A 27,342-nucleotide genomic window follows, 5' to 3' on the forward strand; every position below is an offset into this window, starting at 1 on the left:
AGTACTTTCCCTGCTTGATCGTGTTTCTGATGAGTTATTATGTTTTTGGGGAAAAAATTGTTACCCAGGATGCAACTGTTCTCCATGTGGCACGGCCTCATGTGATCCTCACACTGGTCAGTGTCATTGTAAACCTGGTGTCACTGGTGTCCACTGTGACCGCTGTGAGGTATGGGCCATTTTGTCTTATATTGTTTTCAGGCTTCTCTTGTGGTCTTGTTGGGTTGGAAGGGAGTGTGTTCTGATTGTTATGTTGATATTTTTTGTTGTTTGTTTGCTCAGCACGGTGCGTTTGGGTTTGAGACGTGCGCCGGCTGTCGTCAGTGCGATTGTGATGCAGCAGCGGCGCTGATCCAGCCGTGTGACCCTGTTAGTGGATTGTGTACGTGCCAGCCAGGAGTGAATGGGCCAAACTGCCGCCAGTGTGCTCCGGGACACTGGAACTACTCCTCGACCGGCTGCAGGAGTGAGTTCATGAGTTATTAAAGAAATCTGTGCAAGCTAGCTGGCTCGTCAGCGTCACAGCGTTACAGCTACGGCTGAGCGATTCGGGCAAAATAGTCCATTGTGATTTTTCTGACCAATGTCGTGACTGCCAGTTAAATTGCGATTATTTTCTATAAGTTAATGTTTAGGCTCATTTTTTGGCCAAGAAGCCAGCATATCCACCTTTTCTGGCTTGAGGCTTAAATGCTATGCATAGTGTGCCGGTGTGGTTGTGATGTCACAGCACATGAGTGTTTAGTTGCTTCTGATTGATCCAGCTTGGGGCTGCACCACTCTGGTCCTGGAGGACCGATGTCCAGCACAGTTTGGTAGTTCTCCTACTCAAACACACCCATTAAACCTGGCAATTAACAGAGCTGAATGAAGTGTGCTTTAGCAGGGGAATCATTAAGGCTTTGTTCAAAAAGTGGCCCAAATCAGATCTTTTTCTCCGTATGTGACACAGATGTGTGTCTGTGTGAACAGAAAAACACACTGAATCTGACATTTTCAATTCCGATTTGAGACGCTTTCATATGTGGTACTGAAATCCGATACGTATCCGATCCAATGCGACTCCATGCGACTTTTACATCAATCCAACTTGACATTCATCATCGTTTCACACTGCTGAGACTCAGAAACGCGGCCGTAGGAGAACGAGGCTGCAGCGTCAAGAAAAAGTCTGAAAGCAAAGTTTAAAGAATTCAAGGACACGAACTAAGGAAGTGACCGCGCCCTTTTTACGGCTCGAACACATTCTAGGTGATGAGCCCAGCTGTCAGTCAGTGAAGCTTCATGATGGCTCCTGTGATGCTGGTGAAGATGAAGCTGATCCTCCGGGAGCGACTGGCGTTCGTTGGCGGTCGTGATTGTTTACCTCTGGATGAGCCGTGAAGCAGCGTGACGCTCTGTTCTTTTGCGCATGTGGGTCAGTTTAGGAGCTGATCTGTTCAGACTGATGACCCATACAGATCACATTTAAAAGATAATGTGAACAGCCGAACAAAAAAATCAGATTTGGTGAGAAAATCAGATTTGGGCCACTTTTACCTGCTGTGTTCCTTCAGGGCCGAACGGATGAGTTAGAACAGGCTATGCTAAAAGTGTAAAAATTGCACCCTTTCAAATTGTGATTTTGACCTCATCTTTAAGCCCAAATTATACTCATGCAATTTACAGTCAAAAGATTTGTAAGTTCAGCAGTGAATAATTTCTACTCAATACCATAAACCGCTAATTTCAATAAATATTGATAGACTTTTGTGTGTCTTTTTCTTTTCGTCCAGGATGTGATTGTAAAGGCAGTCGCTGTGACCCCCGTAGTGGAGAGTGTCACTGTCCGCCTGGTCTGACTGGGAAACAGTGTGATAGCTGTGCTGGTGAATACAGTGTACCGGTCACCAGAGGAGGAAACTTGCACTGTGAACGTCAGTACCAGCACACTTCTGCACATTAGGGCTGAAAATGCTGTTATTTGTAATGAAAGCGGGTAGAAGGAGCTAAAAATTCAGATCAGCAATAATAACTGATAGAATTTTATCTATTTCAAAATGAAAGAGACTCCAGTAGTTTTAGAGGGTCACCAGTCTTATCCAGAAAGGACCGGGTTACAAAATGTTCTTCTACACTTTAATTGCAATTACGCATTTCCACCAGAGGGGTCTCCAAATCACCGGATCTTACATAGTACAGTTTTAAGTGGACAAGCCTGCTTTAAGTCTGCTTTTGTGTGTGTGTGCAGGTTGTGACAGCTGTGTAATAGTGCTGCTACATGATTTGGACAAGGCAAACGAGACAGTTCGCTCTGTGCATGATCTGCTGAAGAACGTCAGTGCCAGCGCCCTCGCCTGGGCTCAACTCCACAACCTTAACAAATCTATGGAGAATGTTTCTGTGAGTCTTTCAAACATTCGCACAATAGCAGTCCCAAGAAGGTTTGAGAAATTAGCTGCAAAGGGACACAAAAAAAAAACAATATCCAAGAGACTGTTCAGTAATGTCCAACCTGCCTGGACTCTTGTTTCCCAGAATTCCATAAACAACTACAATAGCACCCTGGATGAGAGCAGGGACAAGGCAGACACGCTGGAGAAGGAGCTGCAAACCATCGCCTCTGACATCTCTGAGCTAGAGGACAAGGTATGGAGAAGAGCTCTGTTCAGACTGCAGTGAATACTTTAAATCATATTGTAGACATTAGAGAGTGATTCCAATAAAAATAGCTCATATAAAACTTAATTAGAAAATATCTGATCAGTACTGGTATCAGAAAAGAAGAGTGGTATTGTGCCATCACTAATATATATCGCTGACTTATTTGTAAGTCAGTTTTTATTTATATATACAATTTTACAGTATGTTAGTAATACAAAATGAAGGCTTGCATGCCCATTCAGTCCCTCACCTCCCTTTTCTCCCTTGCTTTTTATTATATGTGATAATACATTAATAAGTAATAAAATACTATAATCAATAAGAACATGACTGTTTTTAACTGTTAATTACCTTTTCCACATTTGAGAATGGCAGGATTTGCTCAACTAATAGGATGGAATTAAAAGTTAAACTGTTTATGAGCTAACGTTGCATATGTTTGTTATGTTTTAATTTTTAAATGTCCAGATTAGGCCTGGACTGGTAACAGAATCCTTATGTTCGGGTAACTGTGTGGAAAATACTTGTAATAAACGGTTAAATTGGGACTGGAACTTGTAATTGTTTAAATGTGTACCAGTAATGTCCAATTATGTTAAGATGAGGATACAAATATCTATGTCAGGGTTTCTCAACCTGTGGGCCGCGGACCACCAGTGGGCCGTGAAGCACCCTCTAGTGGTCTGTGGGCCTGAACTCGTGGGGAGGCAGTAATTCGGGCTGGTAATGTCACTGTAAGTCATAAGAACATAAGTAGAAAAATGATTAACTCCATAATTAAAAGTCTCACAGTTTTCACAGTATAATCAATGTAAATATTAATAGAGACATACAAATAAAAACATCACAGCAGTGGCTAATTAAACATCATCAGTCTGAGACAGTGCAGCTGGTCCAGCAGAAGCCCACGGGTCTCAGTCTGCTTCCATACAAACCCTGGTTCAGTTCTCTGCTGATGGAAACGCGCCCTGTGGTCAGACGAGGGAATTCATCAGTAGAGCTGGCGCTCCTTCTCTTCTAGAGGCACGACGGCGCCGTACAGTCAGCATAGTGACTGTTTTAACGACTGACTCTTCAGACTCTGAGCACAAGCTGCTGTTAAAAACAACAGAAGAGCCATAAAATAACAGGGAAGAGATGTGTTTGATTTCCGCTCATGGATCATGTAGCGTATATTTGGTCGAGCATCAGTGACCTGAGTGGTTAAACTCAAACTAATAAACCAGTGGCAAAGAAGCAGATATGAAGTAAGATTTATCATTATTGTTGACTGTGACGACGCTGATCCAAAAGCCCAGTGAATGAAGTGGTTTATTTCAAATGAGTCACAAAAACTCTCAAAACTGGAGAGACATCTTGAGACCAAACAGTTACTCTTGTGGAAAAGCCAGTGGACAGCAGCCTCAACAGCATCTACCTCATACATTTCTACTATTTTTTTTCTTTGTTCCCCCTTTTTGACATCACTTCAACCATGGTTTTTAGCATGTTTCATGTTTTTTCACATACTTGCAAATTTTGCAAACCTACTCACAACCAGAGTGGCCGTCTGATCTTTTTCAGGCCCTAATTTTCAGGTTCCAGTGTCAGCATTTAAGAAAAGGAAAAAAAAAGCTGTGTTTAAAAAGTTGTTTTTAGTTTCTCTGTGGGCTGCTATGCTTTGTAGTTGTACACAGGTGGGTCTGGGTGTGGAAAAGGTAGAGAACCCCTGATCTAATCTCTGTCGTTTTCTCTGTGTCCGTGCATCTTTTAGGCATCAGTGTCAACGAGAAAGGGAGAGGAGCTTGAGAACAGCACCAGAGCTACCCAGGAGAGAGCGCAGGATCTGCTGGACTCTGTTAAACGCAACATGAAAGACATAGAAGGTTGGAGCATAGATAGCATAGCATGGAGCCCTTGTTATTGTATAGAATAGTACATCATCTGTAATGACCTCTGACGCCTGCTCGGCCAGGTTCATAGCAGTAATTTAATTGCATCTGGATAGTTCTGTTAGCTTGTACGTCTCTTTGTGTGTGCAGCCATTCTGGAGCAGGTGAAGAAGGCGGCGCAGAATGGCTCTCAGGACGTGGACGAGAAGGAGCTGTTGCGGAAGCTGGCGGAGGTGGCAGACATGCTGAGAGATATGCGTTTCAGAAACACTCAGTACCAGAGGAAGCTAGCAGAGAATGAACTCACTGAAGCTAACAAATGTGAGTGAGAACACAGAAGGGGGTTGTTTATGAACTACTGGGCAGCTGTGAGAAGCTGATTATTATCTAGACACTATTAATGATTATTTTTCATTAATTTTTTTTATTAATTTTGTTTCGTTCCACTGATTTTTCGAATGTTCTGGATAATTCATGTCACTGAGATATAAGTGAAGTGGACTCAAATGTTCTTAACAGTGGTGGTGATGGGGACCAGAAGGCACAGTGTCTGCAAGGCAAATATATCTGTTTTAGTTGCTGAGCGACCAGTGAACCAGCGTTGTCAGCGTTGTCTGTTGTCGGAAGAAAACCTCGTATCTCCACAATAATAACTTTACAGAAGAAGAAAAAAACATACTTTACTTTTAATGTAAGTCAATGGAACCAGACTTTGTACAGGTCTTTTTAGGTCATTTCTTTTAGTCCATTTATCATGAAATTTACAAACAATCTAAAGACCAACAGGTATTTTCAAATTATGTCAAACTGATAATAATAAAATATATATATATATATATATATATATATATATATATATATATATATATATATATATATATATATATACTACGTAATACAATAAAAAGTGACATCAATAAAAAATTAAGAAAAAAAAGCTCCAAAGGGAAATTTTAAAAAATGTGAAATATTGACAGAGTCTGTATTTTCTACATATGACAATGCAGTTTGCCAAGTCTTACAGAACTTTTAACCACAACCAGCCACAGAGTAACACATTTTTTCTAGAGTCACGTAATACATTAAATCCCTTACCCCGTATTTGAAGGTGGGTGGGAACTCATCCTTCCACTTCAGTAGCAGAAGCCACCTGGCTAAGACAGTGGCAAAAGCGATTGCCCTTCTGGCAGTGTTGTCTCCTGTAAAGTTACTCCAGATATTGCCGCTATAGGACACGGTGCCAGTGATCTCTTGACACCTGAGAGAAAAGCTAATATTTGACTGCCAGAATATGTTTAATTTTGGACAGGACCAAAACTTATGAGAGAGAGTGGCTGGTTCTATTTTACACCTGTCACACATAGAATAAACGCTCAGAGTATTAAAGACGTATTCTTAACCGTTTGATCAGGAATGTTCTGTGAGGGAGCTTTTACAGGCATTAAACATGTCTGGTGCACCAAAGTGAACAATTCTGACTCAGTAAGTTTCTCTAGAACGTCTCATTTCACATCAAACCTCTCTGAATGACTTTGTTTACATCTTTAATAAGGCAGATGTTTTGACAGATCTGTGGAATTTCCCCTTTAACTGTCAACATTGCAGTAGGAGTGTCTGAGATCAGCTGATTTGTAATGTTCTGTGTTGTTATTTCTCTCTCCTCTCTGTAGTGTTGGAGCGTGTGAAGGAGGAGATGGCTGACCGTGTTGCTGCTAACGAAGCTACAGTAGAGGCTATCAGAGACAAACTAAACAAGTTTCACCAGGAACTCATGGATCTGAGAGACGCCCTGAACGAGGCTGTCAAAAACACAGCCCTCGCTGCGGAAAACAACAACATCAACCAGAAACGCCTGGAGGAGAATCAGGTAAGTACAAAATCACAAACTCTCATCAAACATCTCTCATTAGGATCACCTTAACCTTATCAATGGGATGTTGCTTTTCTCTAGCAAAAGGTGAACGATCTGAGGAAAAAACAAAAAGAGGTGGAGGACATGGTGCACATGGCTGAAGACGCTGTAGCTCAGGTCATCGACATGCTGGCCATGCTACAGGATGCCAAAGAGGTCAGACTGTACACACATTAGAATGTCTAGAGAAAGTTGAGCACATTTGAATCAGGGATGAACACTTTTATATGTTCTTTATTATGATTTATATAACAGTTAGCTCCGCCCACGCAAGCTGATTGGTTGAGCAGCGTTCTAACTGTGCTGTTATTTCACCACACCATCACAGGTTTTTTACAAACACTGTGTCACTCTGCTGAGACGCCGTTGCTAAGCAACGACTCTGACAGCTGTAGGAGACGCTCAAGACATTTGAACGTTTTTACTTCTTACTTTGCCACAAACAGAAAATGGACACTTTTAAGATCACATTTGACCGACAGCCGATTTGGTCAGACTCTGAAGATGAGACGACACTAAATTCCCAAACTGTCATCACCACTGAGCAGCTTTTCAGTCGGCAGCTGAGACAGAAGAACAGCTAAACAACCTGGAATCAGCCAGAAATGAACCCAACACCATTCGCCAAACGTGTAGTCTGATCTTCAGAGTCTGACCAAATCAGACTGAGCCATAAAACTGCCGCAATATCAAGTTCAGCTCAGTTTTGTCAGTTTTTTCCAGATCAGTATTAATGTTGTTTTGTTCCAGCCAGTCTGTAAAGCATCTTACAGCCCATTTAGTTTGGCGAATGGTGTTGGGTTCATTTCTGGCTGATTCCAGGTTGTTTAGCTGTTCTTCTGTCACAGCTGCCGACTGAAAAGCTGCTCAGTGGTGATGACAGTTTGGGAATTTAGTGTAAGGAGCTGGAGAACGAACTGCCGGCTGTGCAGCGAGTGGGCGGAGCTCGTTACTCTGACGTAACAACAAGCTGCTTGTTAAGGAACTATAATTTGGTGAAGGAACTGCGAACATTAAAACATACTAAATGCCGCGTTCACGGCCCAGTTTATTAATTTATTACTGTATTTATTTAACTGTTGTGTAAAAGCAATAGAACACTCGAGGAGTGTTGAGGAGGCTGCCTTTAAGTGTCAATATACAGTGTGATTCAAAAAGATTAATCTGATTTCAAAGCACCATATTTTTACAACTGTGAGGCGCCGAGGAACCAATCACAATCCAATTGAAAGAGGAGGTCATAGTTTCTGACTGTCAGTGGAAGATGGCTCCCTTCAGTCTGAGAGGAGATGAGACCCCTGAGCAGAAAGCGTTCTGCGTTCTCCACTTCAATAAGAGTGAATCCGTCATAACTGTGCAGTGTGATTTTCGTGGGCAGTGAAGCTCCAACAGCTCAGAGCGTTCGACTTGGTTCCACAACACTGGATGATCTCCGAAATCCCACTGAAAGAGCCGTGAGTGCAGAGACACCCGACACGCTCAATCCAGTATGGGATGAGTTTGACTATGGTGTTGATGTTGTCTGTACAGCTGGAGGAGGTTCATACTGAGACCTTCTACAATTACATAATAAACTTTATGCTCATTTAAACCATTTACAGTTCACTGCACTGATCTGTAATGATTTACAGGTGAAATCATTTTGAAATCAGATGAATCTTTTGAATCACCCTATGTAAATCTCTGCAGTGATGTTAGGTACATGAAGAGACGTTTACTGACTTAAACCATGCATTCTCTTTCCCTGTCTCTTTCTTGCTTACTTTCTCTTCCTCCCACTCTTTATCTCTCTTTCTCTCTCTCTTTCTCTCTCTAGGAGTACGAGCGTCTGGCTGCTCAGCTGGATGGAGCGAGGCAGCCTCTGGCTGACAAGGTCAGGAAGTTTGCTTCCTCTGGCGAGAAAAGCCCTCTAGTGGAGGCAGCTGAGAAACATGCTGAGCTTCTCGACCAGCTCGCCAAGAACCTCTCCAGGTGCCTGTGGAGATTTATCCTGATTCACCTGTTCTGTGCCACAGTTTACACATCGCCATCGTTGACTTTATTGTCCCAACTTCTTCCTCTGTGTTCAAACAGCGTAATTACTGATACTAACCAGGATGGGTTCATCCAGAGAGCGCTGAATGCGTCCCGGTCGTACACCGACATCATCGACAGTGTGAAGGAGGCTGACGCCGCAGCCAAGGAAGCCAACAAATCAGCTACGGAGACCCTGGAGGTAACACTAAACTATGAGTTCCAAACTTGTCCATAAAGATCATGTACTTTGTAAAACCTTTAATAAAAAACACCTGCATGCTTCAGTATTTTGTCCTTGCCAAATAATGATTTGCTCACATTAAAGCCACCTATAGTAGCTGCATTAGATCTACCTGAGGAGGTACTATGATAAAAGTGATGACTGACATGATCAGTGATCTTAATTAAGTATGAATCTGTTAACCAAACCAAGCCTGACTGGTGCTGCTAAATTTGAATTCCAAACTTAGGCAACGTTCACACAGCAGGTAAAAGTGGCCCAAATCTGATTTTCTGACCAAATCTGATTTTTTTGTTTGTCTGTTCAGATTATGTTTTAAATGTGCTCTGTATGCGACATCAGTCTGAACAGATCAGCTCCTAAACTGACCCACATGAGCAAAAGAACAGAGCTTCACGTGGCTCGTCCAGAGGTAAACAATCATGACGGCCAGTGAACGCCAGTCACTCCCGGAGGATCAGCTTCATCTTCACCAGCATCACAGGAGCGATTATGAAGTTCCATGGTTGACAGCTGGGCTCATCACCCAGAATGTGTTTGAGTTCGGCGTAAAAAAGGACATATTATTTGGCCACGGCCTTCTTTGACGCTGCAGCCTCGCTCTCCTCCGGCCACGTTTGGCCATTTCGTTCGAAATCTCTTCGAACACAGAGCGGTTTGATGAGTCTGTTCTAATTTTTTGGTACAGAAATATCAGCCCAAATGTTTATGAGCCTCAGTAGCATGAAATTATGACGAATGTCGAGTTGGATTGACGTGAAAGTCGCATGTATTCCTGTTCAGACTGAGTCGCATTGCCGTAGATCGGATACAGATTTCAGTACCACATATGAAAAAGTCTCAAATCAGAACTGAAAAGTCAGATTCAGTGTGTTTATCTGTTCACACTGACACACATCTGTGTCACACATAAGGGAAAAAGATCGGATTTGGGCCACTTTTACCTGCTGTGTGAACAAAGCCTTAGTCATGAGCTGCGTTCCAAAGTCTAGGCTGCAGCCGAGGTAGGGCGGGTCCTCGGTAGGACTGTCCTGTGAAGACTCCTCCTTAACAGCCTACTGGTCACACAAATGGACCAATCCTAATAAGGCTGCGTGGTATTGTCACCAGAGCGGCGCCAAACTCACGAGGGAACTGTTGAGAGAAAATGGAGCCGCTGCATTGAGTGGAGGAGACATACAAATACCTCTTAATAAAATATATGGACGATGTGCAGACAAAACGCAGTCATTTTACATTTTATAACGTAGACGAATTCAAGTATGTGACCAACTTACATTTTAAAGCAAGCTCTGCTTCAACGGCTTTGTTTTCTGCCATTTTCATGGTGCTGTTTTTTTTCCATTCGCGTCATTCGTGTGCAGAGAACTGTGGGTAACTGAAGGCCTGGAAGGAAACATCTGATTGAAATCACTCAGAACGTGGGCTGCATTTCTAAGCTGTATATGAAGGGTCCTTCACTTTGGAACGGCCTGCTGTGACGTAGCGGCCAAGAAATGCAGCCCAGACTTTGGAGCGCAGCTTATGTCTCTGTAGAGATGAATGAAATGAATAAAGTTTGTATTACTTCTCTTTTAGTAATCTTTTTATTTTGTCTATGGCAAACAGCAGGACCGTTAATGAGAGAGTGTGGCGCGCAATAAAGAAAATGTAATAGTGTGCAAACTTTACATATGTTCCTTCAAATAAAAACAAATCTACCTAAAAATATCACTCATTAGAAAGCAAAACCAAGCTTGACCCAAGCCTGGTTGGACCTCACTGGACTTGGGTTGGGTGGCAAGCCTCTACCATGCAGTGTAGTTGTCTACGACAGGCTTGGAACTAGCATTGGCAATACACTTGGCTGTGAAATGAGGCGCAGAGTGACCTCCCTCGGCCGATTTTACGTTTTCTGTTTCTAGTTCTTTGTCATGCGCAGCAGTGATGTGAACATCTGATCAGGTGTTTAAGCTCCTCTGGTAAAATGAATCCAGCTCCAGTAGTTGTTAAAGCATGGCTTACCTTATCACCAGTGTTCTTCATTTGAATGAGTTAGTTGTGTTTTGTTTTGTCACAGAGCATCAAGAACCAGGACCTTCCCCAGCAGGTCCAGGTTCTCAAGAACCAGAGTGCTGAGCTTGTGAATAAGGCAACAGCTCTGCAAGAGGAGCTGGCTAAAGGTACATTTAAAGATAAATTGAGAATGAATTCAGAAGATATTGGACTGCAGGTTGATGCAGCTGTGACAGATTCATATTTGACAGTCATATTTTCAGGTTTTTTTACTGTAATCGTTTTCAGATTTTGAGCTGAATGCACTTTGTTGACACTGATACTCAGATTTGCTGAAATGTGACTTGAATTGAACAGAGGTGAAGCCTCAGCTGGAAGACATCAAGAAGCGGCTGCAAGATGCTGAGACCAAAAAGGATGACCTGTGGAAGGACCTGCTGAAGGTGCAGAATTACCTCAACTCAACTCAAGGTCAGTCCTTTTCCTTGAGACCACCGTATTGAGGCTGAATAATTGTTGGAAGACAAAATAAGGGAAAGTTTTGTGTGTTTGTGTGTGTTTGTAGGGAACACTTCAAAGGAGATCCAGGCAGCCAAGAGTGCAGTGGAGAAGGCTAACAGCACTGCAGCTGAAGTGCTGGAGACGCTGGCTCCTATGAAGGAGAAGCTGGATGAGTGGCAGAAACAGTACGGATCCTCCAACACCACTAACGAAGAGATCAATGATGCAATCAGCCAGGCCAACAAGTCAGGTAAGTAATTATTTGTGTGATGTGTTTAAAGCTGTAATGACAAGACAAAAAGCAGCCATGCCTGCCTTCTGATTAGGGCTGCAACTGTTGAATATTTGCATTGTCGAATATTCCATCAAATATTATTCTGAATATTCATACACACATATGTACACTGATCAGGCATAACATTATGACCACCTCTTTGTTTCTACACTCATTGTCCATTTTATCAGCTCCACTTACTATATAGGTGCACTTTGTAGTTCTACAGTTACAGGCTGTAGTCCATCTGTTTCTCTGATACTTTGTTAGCCCTCTTTTACCCTGTTCTTCAGTGGTCAGGACCCCCATGGACCCTCACAGAGCAGGTACTATTTGGGTGGTGGATCATTGTCAGCACTACAGTAACACTGATGGTGTGTTAGTGTGTGTTGCGCTGGTCTGAGTGGATCAGAGAATAGTCCACCAACCAAAACTATCCAGCTAACAGCGTCCTGTGGACTGACAAGGTAGGAGTGTCTAATAGAGTGGACAGTGAGTGGACACAGTGTTTAAAAACTCCAGCAGCATTGCTGTGTCTGATCCACTCAGACCAGCACAACACACACTAACACACCACCACCACGTCAGTGTTACTGCAGTGCTGAGAACGATCCACCACCCAAATAGTACCTACTCTGTGAGGGTCCATGGGGGTCCTGACCACTGAAGAACAGGGTAAAAGGGGGCTAACAAAGTATCAGAGAAACAGATGGACTACAGTCTGTAACTGTAGAACTACAAAGTGCACATATATATATGTGTGTGTATGTATATACTCATCTGTCCTGCATGCTGCAGATTGGGGTTTGATCCCTTGCCTTGACAAGCACTCTACACTCTACCACTAAGACTCCTAACACGGCTACCTTCTCCTACCTCCGTAAAAAATGATCATATTGTAAGTTGTGTTGGATGAGAGCGTTCACCAAGTTTCGTTAACGTAAACATGTTATGATTATTGTTGTTGTTGGTAATCATTACTTTTTAATAATGGAATTTGAAATGCTACAAAACATCACTTATAAACGATTATAATCAAAGCAGCATAAAATGCTACACCAGGGAATCCTACTCAATCTGGAAAACCTTCGTAGACTTTTATTGCAGTGAGTTGAAGGGAACGTCACCAAAGCGTTGTGTGTGTGTGTTTTCTGCAGTGGGGGCACTCACCGAAACCATTCCTATGTTGATAAAGAAGCTGGACAGCCTGCAAAATAATTCAATCCAGATGCCGAACATCTCTGAGAACATCCTGAGAATCCGTGAACTCATTGCTGAGGCCCGTAAGGCGGCCAACAAGGTACAGCGTATCACCAGACCTCACTTAACTCTTAGACGTCTAGAGTTATTACTGTGGTATTGTTATGCTATTTTTGTGTAATTACATTTCATGTTATGTCATTAATATGTACATAGTTTATGTAATGGCTTAGGTTCTGTATTGAGAGGTTCAAGCTTTCACATTCAGCTTGTTTCATTAACATAAAATAACATCCACAAAGCAAGATGTTTTCATGTTTTTTATTAAATCCAAATAATATTAATCTCTTCTACTTACAAACACAAATCTGAAGGAATTTCTTCACATGATGAGAAACAAATAAGAAATAATATCTAATCAGAGTACATTTGTTATGACCAGCAATGATGTGACTTTTAACTAGGCTTGTACTATTGCGCACATCGTTAACATTCGAGGAATATTGATGTGAAAACCTAAATCAGCGGTCCTTTTTTCAAGGCTCTCTCTTGTTCCCCTTTGTCAGGTGAGTGTGTCGATGAAGTTTAATGGTAAGTCCGGAGTGCAGGTGAGGACTCCCAGTAACCTTGATGACCTGGCTGCGTACACCGCGCTCAAGTTCCACATCACACTCCCCAAAACCGCACGCAAACGCCGGCAAGCCAACAACACACAATTCATCTTCTACCTGGGCAACAAGGATGTAAGTTAGCTCCCTTTATAGGTCCTTTGAGAGCATTCATTGTAATTTGAACAAGGGTCCCAGTCCCTGTCCTGGCTACCCAACACTGTGCACATCAAGCACACCTGATTCAACTTTGGCTACGTTCACATTACCAGGTTGAAGTGGCACAAATCCAATTTTTTGCCCTATTGTGACTCAGATCTGATGTTTTCAGGGCTGTGTGGACACACAAATCTGATCTTTTCAAATCTGACCTGAGCCACTTTAGTGTGTGGTCCTAGATCAGATACGTATTCGATTCATATTTGTAATAAATAAGCCTAGTATTCTGAAGCGTCTAGCTCTTTTTAGTATTGTAGAATTATGAGTCATATTTCAACACGAGCTTGATTATTCAGATCATAAGAGTCGGCCCTAGTAAATGTGATTTGCGTGTGTGTGTGTTGCAGTCTAGCAAGGAGTTCATGGGGATGGTTCTGGAGGGTAGAAAACTCCGCTGGCTCTTTAATGTTGGAAGTAAGACCGCTCAGGGGGTCACAAAAGAGGACCTCAGCTCTGATGGTTTCTACAGCATCTCCCTGGACAGGTGAGACAGTCTTCCTGTAATAATCATCATCGTCTTCCTCACCTTCTTCATCATCATCACCGTCATCACTGTCACTTGCCGCCGCAGCTTGTAAAAACTGTGTGTTCTTTGTTGTAGAATACTGCAGTATGGGCTGATGACGACAACCTCAGTCGAAAAGACTTATTTATATAAGGATGAGGTGATCTCAGATGGTGACACAGGCCTCCTGAGCCTCCCTGCCGGGGACACAGTCTTCTATGTTGGGGGCTACCCCAGCAGCTTCACGGTGAGCATGTTGTGTTTTAGTACATTTTTAGAATAGTCTAATGTTTCGCATGTACATTTGCTGGATGTTATTACTGTGACCAGGTCACTCAGTGTTGTTGTGTGCATTGATTAACACCTGCTGTTTCCCAGCCTCCTCCTGAGATGAAGCAGCTGTCCAACTTCCAGGGCTGCATTGAGCTGGAGAGTCTGAATGAGGAAGTGATCAGCCTCTATAACTTTGAGCAAGCCTTCGAGCTCAACACCACCGAAGCTGTTCCCTGTCCACGGTACGAATGCTTTAACGAGCTGCAGCGAATCAGTAATAAACTATTAATTTGATATTATCATTATAAGCCTGTGTGTGTGCGTTATTACAGGTCTAAGCCGTCGGCGGATGCAGCATACTTTGACGGCACAGGCTATGCTGAAATAACCTCCAGGTGGTCATGTTCTGCGAACGTGCGCTTAGAACAGGAAATCAAACTCGTCTCTCAGGATGGAATTCTGCTCCTGCTCCGCAGCGAGGTCAGACAGCACATCTTATTGTTTGGAGACAACTGTGCATTGCTAACATAGGGCAGAGGTGATTTTATGTTCCCTTTCTAAAAGGCAATTACCAGTAGATCAAAATGCAGGAATATCGTTCTTTCAGCAATCAAGCATTCGAATGTAGCCACAAGCTGAGGAGGATAAAGGAATAAGTGAGGGAACTTATTGAAATCTTTCTCTGGGTTTAAACTGATTGAGCACAGAGCAGCTTTTGAGGAAGTCTGAGCGTCAGTGTTCTCTCTGGTTCCAAATCGCTCCAGTGTTGCCCCCACGAGCCAAACGGTTCTGTTTTTTCATCACTGACTACCTTTGCATGACTGAGTGAAGTGCTGGTGAATGTTAAATCCCACACATGACGGCCTTTCATACACAGTGCTGCAGGAGCTTTCAGCAGGCCTACATACTGGAAATTCTCAGCAATCACAGCGAAGTTCTACAGACGTTACACAGAATCAGTCTCATGTCGTCCAGTTTATTAAAAGCATGTGCATTTTTTACCCAGTGCAGTTGTTTAGCTTGTCATTGGACCATCACTTTAAGCCTAAACCTTCTCAAAAAAGCCTGTGTAGCTCTGATGGTTTAACTGGCTTTTCTTTTAATTCCACCCATGAATGATACAATTAACCCTTGTGTGGGATTGATGTGTCTGGTGGACCGACTGCATTACTGTTTTTAAATCAATACAGCCATAACAATTTATATAACAATACCAGATGTGTAAAATATCCAGCGTAGGGTTCTCCTTTAGCAGCTGTAGCCAATCAGCAGCCTGTCCATGTTGTCCACCCTCACACACACACACATATACAAACACATACACACACAGACCCACAGTAACAGCAGGCCATGTAGGAGGAGAACAGAGTGAAGGACACAGCACCTCCACACTTTTACTCCCCGCAGGTTCACCCAACACCACATGTGTAGTATAAATGTGTGGAGGGTGAACAGAGTGAAGACACTGAAAATGGGTTATTTTATATGTTCTTCACAGAAAATGAGCAAAAACCAAGAATCTGAGGTTGAAATAATAATAAATTACATCATTTTTTTCTTTTGGTAAACACTGAAAACGGGTCCCACAGACCTGAACACCACACACGGGTTAATGAAGTAAGGTGTGTAGTGTCTTGTCCATACATTCCAGATAAACATTCCATAAAATAAATATTATAAGAATGAATCATATGAAGAGGAGCGATTACAGGAACACTTTGAGCAAAGAGGCGAAATGTCTGCGGCTCCACTCCACTACACGCTCTGATTGGGAACAGTATAGGAAGCAAATGTACATAATATTAATAATATTAATAATGTAGTTAATGATTTTTTGCTTACATTTTCACTCTAAAGAAAAGTATAAGCTTTACTCAACTGCACATTGTTCTGTTTAACTGAGATACTGTGTGTGTGTGGGTGTGTGTGTGGGTGTGTGTGGGGGTGTGTGTGTGGGTGTGGGTGTGTGTGGGTGTGTGTGTGTGTGTGTGTGTGTGTGTGTGTGTGTGTGTGAAAGCATGCAACAGTGCAGTGTACCAATTCAACAATACTACCAGTGTTAGCTACTGGGTAAAATGACTAGGAAGCAAGATGGCTTATAAGCCAAGCTTGGACTTTAATTGATGCATAAAGTGAACAAGAGAAGTCAGTTATTTATATGACAGTCATCAGCTGAAATTTCGTGATTGTGACAGTTCTGCCTCGAATGGTGACGTGACCTTTTTAAAGTAATTAAAAGGTCATATTTAATTGCAATGTTTTCCCTTTTGTAACTCGACCTCAGCCAAAATCCTGAGCACAAGTTGTGAAACTGGTGACCTAACACAACCGTTCTCTCTCCCACAGACGAAGTTCGCTTGCGTTGCCGTGCGCGGGGGGAAACTTAAGCTTTTACACAACTTCAACGGGACGCTCGTGGAGGAGCAGCACACCTCCATAGACCCTGACAAGCTGCACGTCGGCGATACCACTCCCAAATTAGTGAGTCCAGCGCAGACTTAATGTTCATCATGCAGCCTTTTTGTGTTTTCATACACTCATTGTTTTTTCATATCAACTATGAATTGGTGATACACTACCAGTCAAAGGTTTGAATGCACTTACTGGGAGCTAGTATTTTCTGTGTAATTGAAAGTGTTCGTTTTCAGGTATAAAGGAACAACACGTTGCAATAAACAAAACAAAAGGGCTGTCAAAGCAAAGCTCAAGGAAACTGACGTGTCTCTCAGCTGTAGATTGTTAAGAAAAGCCACGCTTTGACTTGGTAACTGACTCAGGCTTTAGGCTGTAATCAACACTTTGGATCACACTTTCACCAAAATCTATAACATTTCCATTTTCATTCAGAATTAAACATTTTTATCAACTGTGCTTCAACTGTAAAATGCATTTTAAAGCTTAGATGATGTGTAAACTTGGAACTAGTTTCCATTATATGCACATGAACGTTTGATGGGTATATTTTAATGTGATGACAGAAATCTTATTTTTTTTCTTTTCTAAGGTGGATGTCATTATTGTCAATCGTTCTACGCAAAGGACGCTCTTTGTGAGAAGAGAACGTTTACTCCTGTACCAGATTTCTTTTCCTGACATCCCCTGTTTTGAAGAGCGCTACTTCATGGGTGGTGTTCCTGAGGACCAGATGCCTGAGAGGTGAACACAAAAACACAACCTGCCATGTCTTGTAGTTGTATTCTGTATATAGCTGCGCATGCAACTGTGGTTGCAGATATATAAACACTGCTGTAAACCTCGTATCTCCAAAATGGTAACTTTGCAAGAGAAGGAAAAAACCTACTTTACTTTAAATGTAAGTCAGTGGAACCAGACGTTTTTCCAAGTCATTTTGGGTCGTTTCTTTTAATCCATTCATCATGAAATTAATGTACAATATAAAGGACAACAGGTATTTTCAAATTATGTGAAAAGCTGAATAACAAAAATGGAGATAAAAAGTTTTCTTCCAACAACAGCGATTTATCTCTCTCTCTCTCTCTCTCTCTCTCTATATATATATACATATATATATACATTATATAAATAAGCATTACGGTATTACAGTGAGCATTATAAATGTGTGTGCATCAGTGCATAATCTTTTCTAACTATATTCTTGTAACCTGCATATTTATAACTTTAAAAAACAAAAACTTCATATTACTTTTTACTGTATTTATGTTTATTGGTATTTACTCTGATGTTATAGTGTTTTATTCGCTAAAACTCTCTGCTGAAATGAAAGATCTTGAATTGTTTTCTTAGTTTTGCACATTATACATAACTCATATATTTATTCGTGGTCCCTATATTGAACATTGAGCCGGTAAAGAAAAAAAATAAAAGAGAATGTGATATTGTGACATCTCTAGATGTAATGTGTGTGTGTGTGTGTGTGTGTGTGTGTGTGTGTGTGTGTGTGTGTGTGTGTGGGCATGTGCAGTCTCAAGCCGTTGTTCCCAAAGCAGGGCTCTATAAAGGGCTGCTTTAGGAGGGTTTCAGCCATGAGCAGCTACATCGACTTGAAGAGCATGAATACCTCAGGGGTCAGCTTCGGCTGCCCTGATAACCTACTGGTAAGAGTTTACCTCGTACTCCTCACCTGACGCCTCTTAACACACTTAATAACAAACCTCGTAAGAATCAATAAAGACGTACCTGACATGTCTTTTCTATAGTTTAATGACGATACATGTGATGTTTGCCCTACTATCATAAAATCCATTTGCATAAAAAAACATTGCCCTTGTCTTCTCTATAGTCACAATTATAATAAAAGACATCTGTTCCAAGTTAAGCACATCTGTTTTAGGTCTGTAGGTATGGAGAAGATCATATTGCATCTGTGATATGCCTTAAAAATAGAATTGTGAACCCTTTGTGTAACAGTGTTAAAAGCCTGCATACTTTTGACCAAAATAATTTAGATTTATTATAACATATGAATTCCTTGATCCGTCAGAACACCACCAGAAACACTGATCAGGAGTGTTTGTGATTGGTCAGTAAGCTCACAGCACACAGTTTAGTGATGGGTTAGAAGGTTCTGTTGCAGCTCTCTGTGATATTGGTATTGCCAATATTACGATAATGATGAAATACATCATGCATCTTAGGGTTTTGCGATATGGCAAAAATATATCATCATGATAGCCTTCCTTAATCTCACAATACCCAGTGTGCATCATGATGTTATGGGTTTTTTATGTTATGTCTGAATAAAATTATATGTTTTCTCTGTTTTACTCAGTGTTTCATGCACTGCACTGCACTAAATACAGTTAAACAGCACTAATTATGCTGTCTTTGTAATGAAACATGCAGTTGGTTGGTGTTATAAGAACTGACTTTGTCCACAATATGATTAGAAAAGCATTTCTTGGCATAATGTGACAATAATGATAACTATCACGTTGCCTACCCCTGCGTTCGTTCCGAATTTATTGTTTATATTTTGCTATTTCAGTCGTTGGACAGGCAGAACTGTTCGTACTGAATCTCATTTGCCAGAAAATCTATGCTACTACCAAAGAGAAGGCTTTAGAGCTGTAACAGTTCAAGCAAAATAGTTATCTCACTCGCCTTTCTCCATTCGGTTGAACCTTTCAGGTGGCTCGTGAGGCCCATTTTAAAGGGCAGAGTTATCTGGACTTCACAGACCTCGAACCTCCAAACCTCACAGACAACTTCTATGCTGGCCTTGGCTTCAGAACTGACCAGAAGAATGGACTTTTGCTCCACCACCAAGCCCAGGTATGCCTTTCTTACAGCTATACCGGGGTCGGCCCTGTTGTGGCTCCACAGCTGAATCAGATTAGTAGGTAAAAATAAAATAATCCTCCTTTACAGTAAAATAAAGCTCTGCTGATCGTTCAACACAGTTTAACAATAAATGGTCTTAAACTCTGGAGTTAATGTAGAACTGCTGATTCGCCCTTTAACAGGTTAACTGTGTGTGTATTTGTGTGCTCTCTCCACAGGATGGTGTGTGTCAGGTGTTTTTAGAGAAGGGCAGTCTGGTAGTGAGGGCTGGCAAGAAGGAGGTCCGAACTCAGAAGACTTACAATGATGACAGCAGCCACTATGTGGCGTTCTATAGCAATGAAAATGGGTAAAATAACACGGTGTTCAAAAGCACTCGCTGATCCTTATAGAGATCAGATATATCACGTATATTTGTGTGTGCACGAGTACAGCTCTGAGCAAGAGTTTGAACAGGCAAATCAAGTGATATTATTTTATTTCTTTTGCCTAAAACTGTGTAGATGGGTCATTCTATAGAAGCGCCAATATTTCTATCTCTCCATAGGAGTCACTGGTGTTACTGATCCTCATTGGTGTTCCACATAATAAAGGGACACCAGAGACATTTTAATGCACAATGCATTTTACTAAACGGCTGCTACAGAGCATCAAACCACATGTCAATCATGGAACATCCACTAAAATATGAAATTTAATCCATTTGTATTCTATTTTTTCACAATGACCTCAGAATAAAGTCGGTCACACCAGTGACTTCAGCTAAAAGCTTCATATGAAATCATGAGCTAAATGAGAAAATCTCTGATAACTGAAAGACACAGTGGACTCACCATGAGCTTTTCTTCATAGATCCTCAGAAAATTATTTAAAAATAAGAGATTTTTTGTTATGCGGTAACACCAGTGACACGACTCCTGGGGACCACAACTTTCATTATACATTTTATGTTTTTTTATGTCATTCATATATGTCATAGTAATGTATAGATTAAATTTTACCTGTAATTTCTACCAATTTTTACCTCAAAATATGGCCTCACCCTTCACACATGACTGTGAGGACGAGCTCTTCTGTGGTGCCTGGAATTCTATATGATTGATTTAAAAACCAATATTGCTAAACTGAGGATCAAGAAAGTGTAATTGTTAAAATAACTTTTTGTTTTGTTTATAAATATAAATAAATTGTAACCCTAACATGTTTTTCAAGCGTGATACATCTGTAAACGCCAGGGACACAAAACGTTTCCATAGAATGACTCAGATACATCTTCAAAATGGTAACTTGAACTTTACATGAGAAGGCATATATATACGTGTGCATTTGTGTGTGTGTGTGTCTGTGTGTGTGTGCGTGTGTTTGTGTGTGTCTGTGTGTGTGTGTTTGTGTGTCTGTGTGTGTGTGTTTCTGTTTGTGTGTGTGTGTCTGTGTGTGTGTGTTTGTGTGTGTGTGTGTGTTTGTGTGTGTGTGTGTGTTTGTGTATCTGTGTGTGTGTCTGTGTGTGTCTGTGTGTGTGTGTGTGTGTGTGTCTGTGTGTGTGTGTGTGTGTGTGTTTGTGTGTGTGTGTGTGTTTGTGTATCTGTGTGTGTGTGTCTGTGTGTGTCTGTGTGTGTGTGTCTGTGTGTGTGTCTGTGTGTGTGTGTGTGTGTGTGTGTTTGTGTGTGTGTGTGTGTTTGTGTATCTGTGTGTGTGTGTCTGTGTGTGTCTGTGTGTGTGTGTGTGTGTGTGTCTGTGTGTGTGTGTGTGTGTGTGTAAAAGTAATGCCTTTGCTTTGTGGCTGTGTGTACAGACTCCGTGTGTATGTGGATGATGTGCTGGAGCGCAATGCTAGCAGGGATTTAAGCAGCAGTGGAGCTCTAACTCCAGGGAATGTTTACCTTGGTGGCACACCTGAATCCAGTGGCATCTCCAACCTCACCGGCTGCCTCAGCAACCTTTTCATCAACAGGTGATTGAAAAACAGTAGATATCAGAGATTTTTTCCTGTCAGAAAATGAATGTGCCTTTTAAACGTCCAGACATCTGAAAGGAGCAACTGAAGTGTATTTTTCCCCATCACTGATGATTCCAGTCCAAAGTTAACAGTTTATTCTGTGCATTTCAGCTTGGACTGCTTTTTCAATGAGGCGCAAGTACAGGGCAGCCAATCAGAACGGAGATCATTTATATTAGCAGTTTTAAAGGCACAGAAACAGAATTAGAATTTGAAAATATGGTAACACTTTACTGAAGATCATATTCATAAGGCTACATGACAGTTTAAGCCTTTTATGACAGCGGACATAAGTTCAGTGTCAAGTGACCGGTTTTTGGTGACATCACGTTGTGTTTTCTGGCTTCAGCAACTTTCTTGCAAGGCTTATGTAATTGTTATGTAGCCTTATGAACATGACCTATGTAGAAGTGAAGTGCGACTTGTTTTAGTACATAAAACCACACTAATGTTATAAGTGGACTTCAGTAGGGAAAAAAACAAAAATGTAAATCTTACTAAACTGTGTTTTGCCTTTAGGACTGCAATTTCTAAGACAGTGGTGGATCTGCTGAAAGCCAGTGATAATGTCAATGTTCCTCTGGAGTGTCCAGCTGCTAAGAAACCACAGAAGATACTGGCCTCGCCTCCACGCCACAAAGACCTCAAGGTACAGTGAGAACAGTGTCTGTTTTTAAGGGGCAGATGTACTAAAAGAGACGATAATTACCAACAGTCTACTGACACTTTGCGCTAATTGAGGTGGACAGTTTAGCAGGAACTTCCATTCAAGTGAACACAGTTTAACGTATGACCAGCACAGTTATAACCAGTTTTGGCTCAAGTGTATTTTACAAGAAAGCCCATTTCAACCAGATAGGAAAAAAATCTTTCCTTATTGTTTCACATTCAAACTTTGACTCATTAGGGCAAAGTAATTGCTTGTTTTCTCAATATCTTGACTTGTCAAGGTGGAATAATGACTGACTCAGAAAAAAAAATTATTGCTTGACAAGAAAATTAGACATGAATTCAACAGTTTATGTCAGAAATTCACAGAAAATCAGTGTTTAGAAATAATAAGTTATTCTTTTTTGCTTTCTGTTTTGAATCAATGTGTTGATTGTCGGCTGGAGGAATGAACCGGACTTCTGTGGCAGTTTTGTGCAAAGGGCATTTGGAAACTGTGAAATTGTAAAAACCCTGTTTAATTTCACTGGGAGCCCCCGGGGCACTTGGGAACTGTGCAGGTGATCAGAGAATGGCAGTGAGAACAGGAGCTTTAGTAAAGTGATTACAGTTTTACTGTGCTTTTAACAATCATTTAGAAAACTGTCAAATTATTATAACCTGTTCATTGGTAACACTGTAAAATACGTCCAAAATATTAGGAAATATCAGTTTAAAACAGTATTTTATAAAACTATTTGGTTTGATTTTTATTTTTGTTTTGTATCAGGTTTTTTTGTACACTAAAAATATGTAAATGTGTTTGTAAACTCTCTTCTTTGCACAAACAATAGTAGCCATATTAGTGCCAAAAATAAGGCAAGTGTTTTTCAGGCGTTAAATAAAACCCAGTCTGTATTTAGCTTTAGTGTTGGTGAATTACACTGGGTACACTGGGTGCTACATTAGAATAATCTCCTTTCAGTATTTTGCTTTTTGAGAGGGAAACTCCTGTAAGTTCATGTGCAATGAGGCAAAAGAGCAAAGAGACTTGTAGACATCAAAGAGCCGTTGCGGTAAATCACAGCAGCCACCTTTTAACGCTGAAATGGTGACGGTGTGAAATGTTAGTAATCTGCCCCTTAACGTTGATGGAGAGGTTCTGTTCAGTTCGCTTATTGATTACGGCATAACTGTGTTTGTGTTTAGGGGAAGCTGAGGAGGCCTGCTGGCAATTCCAGGAGTCGCTCTGCCCGTGAATCCTGCTCCGCGGAGAAGTCCGTCCAGGAACCCGGTGCCTACCACTTCAGTGGCTCCTCCCTCAGCCACATGCGTTTTGATTCAGTGCCACCAGCCTTTAGCAAAACGTGCGTGTTCCATCCATCCTCACCTCTTGCACTGTGGGCCTGTCCCAAATTATGCCCTAAACCCCTGTGGTCCTCCTGCAAGTCAGTATTTTGGTGATGTCAGCAAGTGGACATATGGGAGAGAGTGTCTTCAGAGTGTGAAACTGAGAGAAACTTGTGCTGTGTGTTGGTGATGCATGCACCATACCTGGCCAGGCATCTGTAAAGCCGGCAGTATACACTCTATCTATCAATCAATCAATCAATCAGTCAATCAATCAACCTTTATTTAAACTCTGAATACATTGAGGGAGACCCTCATTTATAATGTAGCCGAGTAATACAGGAATCAGGGATTAAGAAGTTGTACAGTAAAAAAATAAGTCAAATGCTATAATTAAATAATAAAAATCATAAAAGTAAAATTGAATAAGTTTAGTCAGTAAACTCTATCCCAAGGAAATTGGTTAATTGATGCTGGTTTCACCAAAAGCCACACTAGGGGTACATTTTTAAACACCAACATGCTAAATGGGACACTGAGGACTGCAGGAGGAGCAGTTGGGACAGGGCCGGTTTCTGTAGCCCTTCACATCTTAATATTTTTTTACTGTGGGTCTCACAGGCCACACGTTGCGATGGGAGTGCGGGTGAACTCACCCAGTGGACTCATCTTCCACGCAGCAGCAGAGAGAGGCAGGGCGGCCGTGACGCTCTCAGTGTCTGAGGGACGCCTGATGCTGCTGGTAAACGGAGGAAAGAGAAAGACGAGCATCGTAACCAGCACCAAGTACGACGACGGCATGTGGCACACGGTGAGTGTTACACTGCTGTATAGGATGGAGCTTTTAGTATGGCACGCTTCAAAGACAGTAGAGATGACAGGATGGCACTTTTTCTTTTCCGAAACGGATAATATCTTCTAATATTCGTTTCTTTCCGAAATACATAACTACTCGTTCCTATGTTAACGTTAGGCTGCACGTGGCTACTGTTGTTACACAAACTACTTCATTTTACATTATATTTACAAGCAATTCTGTGATTTTCAGGCGAGATTTGCTACAAATTAATATATTCTCTTTTTGCTCTAATGTTTGATCCTGTATTGTCTGCTGCTCTCGGCCCAGTTCTGACACCCTGTCATAGTGCCATCGGTGCCATTTCTGAGATTAATTGGCTCTGTAACCTGCCTGTGTCTGTCCAGGTGTTTGTGAGGATAGAGAGGGACAAAGCCAGTCTCATAGTGGACGGCATCAGTGCCCAGAGCAGGAAGGTGTCTTTCTCTGGAGGGAAAAGTGCATTGAGTGGCCCTGTCTACATTGGTGGCCTTCCCTCTGACCACCGAGCAGCAGCGGTAAACTTACATTAACATCTCACCAAATCCAGAGAAACACAGAAAAGCAGCACGTCTAACAGAACTAACGCTTCTCCTCATCTCTCTGCCTCCCTCCAGCCGGGTTTTGTGGGCTGTATCAGGGATGTGAAGCTGAACGAGGTGCTTCTAAGTCCTTCTCACAGTGTGGGGGTGGTGCCGTGTTACCAGGAGCCTCTCCAGCCGGGTGTTTACTTCTCTACTCAGGGAGGACGCGTTGCTGTCGGTGAGCACCCCACCCAGCATTTTCTACAGTTGCTGAACATGAAACTCCTTTACTTAGTCAGTTTCTCAACTTAAGCAGCTCATGAACCCTTTCTTGTTGTGAAATATTTTTCCTTCAGAATTCCCAAAGACAGCCCGAACTGAAAGAATCCACCAAACTCGCTTACAGTACGGTCACTCAAAATGATCACAGGCTTAAAAGAATTTAGTTCTTTTTAAAAGAATCAAACTGGAATGACCTCAGTGCCGTTTGTGTCTGAACTTCACAGGGTACTCAGTTCTCTTTCTGGTTCTCTTCAGCAGTGAAAAGATCTCAGGCCACTTTTTGTTCACCACAACTCTTTTAGAAGTCAGACCCCACCTGATTGACACCAAATTATAGGTAGCGTGGTTGAAGTTCATCACACAACACATCTGAGTGGCTGAGCCACGTTTTAACCCGGGAGAGGTTTGTGGAAACGTCGTTCGCCTGGCTTCAGCGAACAATATGAGGCGATTGCGGAGAAAACAAACAATCGCAGACGTCGCACGGAGGCTTTGTTCACAGTGTCACGCATGTGACAGCTGGGCGAACTCCACGGACGAAGATGCTACACAACGAAGCCTGTGATTGGTTGGTAAAGAGGCGTGGCATGAAACAAAGATGGATGGCTTTGAGGAGCTTCATTTCACAAGAAGTGTGCTGAGCGCTTAGACTCTAATATTTCACTGATAAACACGCATTTTTTAGATAAACAGTAAATATCTCCTCAGTGTCAGATGTTTAGTCTAGTACCTCGTAGTACTAAGTTGTACTGAGAACCAAAACGTTCAGGTTATCTTATATTTAGGTTCACAAGAGGACGAGGCTGAAGTCGGCTTTATATTCACCAGCTTCTTGTTCAGATTCTCCCGTTTCACCTTAAATGGTGGCGGCATTCTGAACTCGCACGTTGCTGTAGTTAGAACTGTGACAAATCGTTTTAGATGGATAGATAGATAGATAGATAGATAGATAGATAGTTGGATAGTTGGATGGATAGACAGTTGGATGGATAGATAGATGGATGAATGAATGGATGGATGAATGGATGGATAGATAGATGAATAGTTGGATGGATAGATAGATATATATATATAGATAGATAGATAGTTGGATAGACAGATAGATAGATAGATAGATGGATAGATAGATAGATTGATTGATAGATTCTTTATTGATCCCGAAGGAACTTTAGCAGCCAGTATCAGTCACACAGGACAGTTATAGTAATAAGGGTGCTTTAAAAACGCCGGAGCTGCTGTCTTTTGGAAAGATCGCACAAACCCACGGCTGTCGCTGTCCGGAGTATTTTGTTGTTACTGTGTGCTTTGAGCTTCTCTAACCATAAAGGACAATGTGAACTGGACCTGGAGCTGTTTTGTTTTTTACAATGCACAAATCAGTACATACAACACACACAGTACAGTAGTGCAGTATAACAGTCAGTACACGTTCCTCTGTAGACGTCTTGTACACTTATCCTACAAATTCAGTGGTAAATTTGGTGATTTAATCAATTTTACAGTGAAAATTTCATCACCCAGCGCAGTCGGCATATTACAAAGTTTAGTTTCTTTCTATGTCCACTGAAATATGTCTGTGTTTTTGTGGTAGATGAGTCACTGGTGCTGGGTCCGGAGCTGGAGCTGGAGCTGGAGCTGGAGGTTCGGCCCATGTCTGATTCTGGCCTCTTGCTCCACGCAGGAGGCAGAGCGAGCCAGCAGCTCAGCGTCTACCTCAACCGTGGAGAGGTCAGTACCCGGCTGTTACAGGGGATTTGTAGTTTTGTCATTTCGTTCATTTTGTCCAGAGTCTGCAATAGGGGTGCAACGATTAATCGACTGAAATCGGCAACCAAATTAGTTGGCAACTAATTTAATAGTTGATTAGTTGATGATGTCATCACGTGTTTCTCGCGCTCATTGGGAAAGTTTTAACATTATCGCTCACTGGAGAGTTAACCAAAGCGCGACGGCAGCCTCAGGAACAAGGGTGGGAGCATTTAACGCTAAATTCAGAAAAAAAGTTGTCAGTCGTGCTGTTTGTAAAGCCGACCTCAGCTGGGAGCTCATCCTCCATACTGGAGCATCTGAAGAGGAAACACGACTCACTGGATGAAGATGACACATCGCGGTAAGGCCGTTGAGTTAGTTAGCTAATGTCCTGTTTTGTGCCTCATTCAAAAACCAGTCAGAGCTTTCAATCAAACC

The 27,342-nt window shown here is 41.8% G+C and overlaps 1 protein-coding gene across 2 annotated transcripts in view; it reads left to right on the forward strand.

The window, feature by feature from the left end:
- lama5 (laminin, alpha 5) overlaps window positions 1-27,342 on the forward strand; it is a 135,643-nt gene that overhangs the window by 104,772 nt on the left and 3,529 nt on the right. For both annotated transcript variants that reach the window (XM_036590733.1, XM_036590734.1), the window contains exons 46-77: window positions 69-169; window positions 283-466; window positions 1,776-1,916; window positions 2,231-2,382; window positions 2,518-2,628; window positions 4,397-4,508; window positions 4,665-4,835; window positions 6,185-6,381; window positions 6,466-6,582; window positions 8,243-8,397; window positions 8,500-8,641; window positions 10,743-10,845; window positions 11,036-11,149; window positions 11,244-11,429; window positions 12,611-12,753; window positions 13,220-13,396; window positions 13,828-13,964; window positions 14,082-14,232; window positions 14,364-14,500; window positions 14,591-14,738; window positions 16,605-16,739; window positions 17,263-17,414; window positions 18,202-18,334; window positions 19,368-19,511; window positions 19,739-19,869; window positions 21,313-21,471; window positions 22,036-22,165; window positions 23,374-23,531; window positions 24,136-24,325; window positions 24,718-24,867; window positions 24,967-25,111; window positions 26,747-26,883. In XM_036590733.1, the coding sequence (XP_036446626.1) occupies window positions 69-169; window positions 283-466; window positions 1,776-1,916; window positions 2,231-2,382; window positions 2,518-2,628; window positions 4,397-4,508; window positions 4,665-4,835; window positions 6,185-6,381; window positions 6,466-6,582; window positions 8,243-8,397; window positions 8,500-8,641; window positions 10,743-10,845; window positions 11,036-11,149; window positions 11,244-11,429; window positions 12,611-12,753; window positions 13,220-13,396; window positions 13,828-13,964; window positions 14,082-14,232; window positions 14,364-14,500; window positions 14,591-14,738; window positions 16,605-16,739; window positions 17,263-17,414; window positions 18,202-18,334; window positions 19,368-19,511; window positions 19,739-19,869; window positions 21,313-21,471; window positions 22,036-22,165; window positions 23,374-23,531; window positions 24,136-24,325; window positions 24,718-24,867; window positions 24,967-25,111; window positions 26,747-26,883 (4,643 nt within the window). The remainder of the gene's footprint in view (window positions 1-68; window positions 170-282; window positions 467-1,775; window positions 1,917-2,230; window positions 2,383-2,517; window positions 2,629-4,396; window positions 4,509-4,664; window positions 4,836-6,184; window positions 6,382-6,465; window positions 6,583-8,242; window positions 8,398-8,499; window positions 8,642-10,742; window positions 10,846-11,035; window positions 11,150-11,243; window positions 11,430-12,610; window positions 12,754-13,219; window positions 13,397-13,827; window positions 13,965-14,081; window positions 14,233-14,363; window positions 14,501-14,590; window positions 14,739-16,604; window positions 16,740-17,262; window positions 17,415-18,201; window positions 18,335-19,367; window positions 19,512-19,738; window positions 19,870-21,312; window positions 21,472-22,035; window positions 22,166-23,373; window positions 23,532-24,135; window positions 24,326-24,717; window positions 24,868-24,966; window positions 25,112-26,746; window positions 26,884-27,342) is intronic.

Source organism: Colossoma macropomum, unplaced genomic scaffold (genome assembly GCF_904425465.1).
Source record: "Colossoma macropomum unplaced genomic scaffold, Colossoma_macropomum, whole genome shotgun sequence".
NCBI classification, from domain to species: Eukaryota; Metazoa; Chordata; class Actinopteri; order Characiformes; family Serrasalmidae; genus Colossoma; species Colossoma macropomum.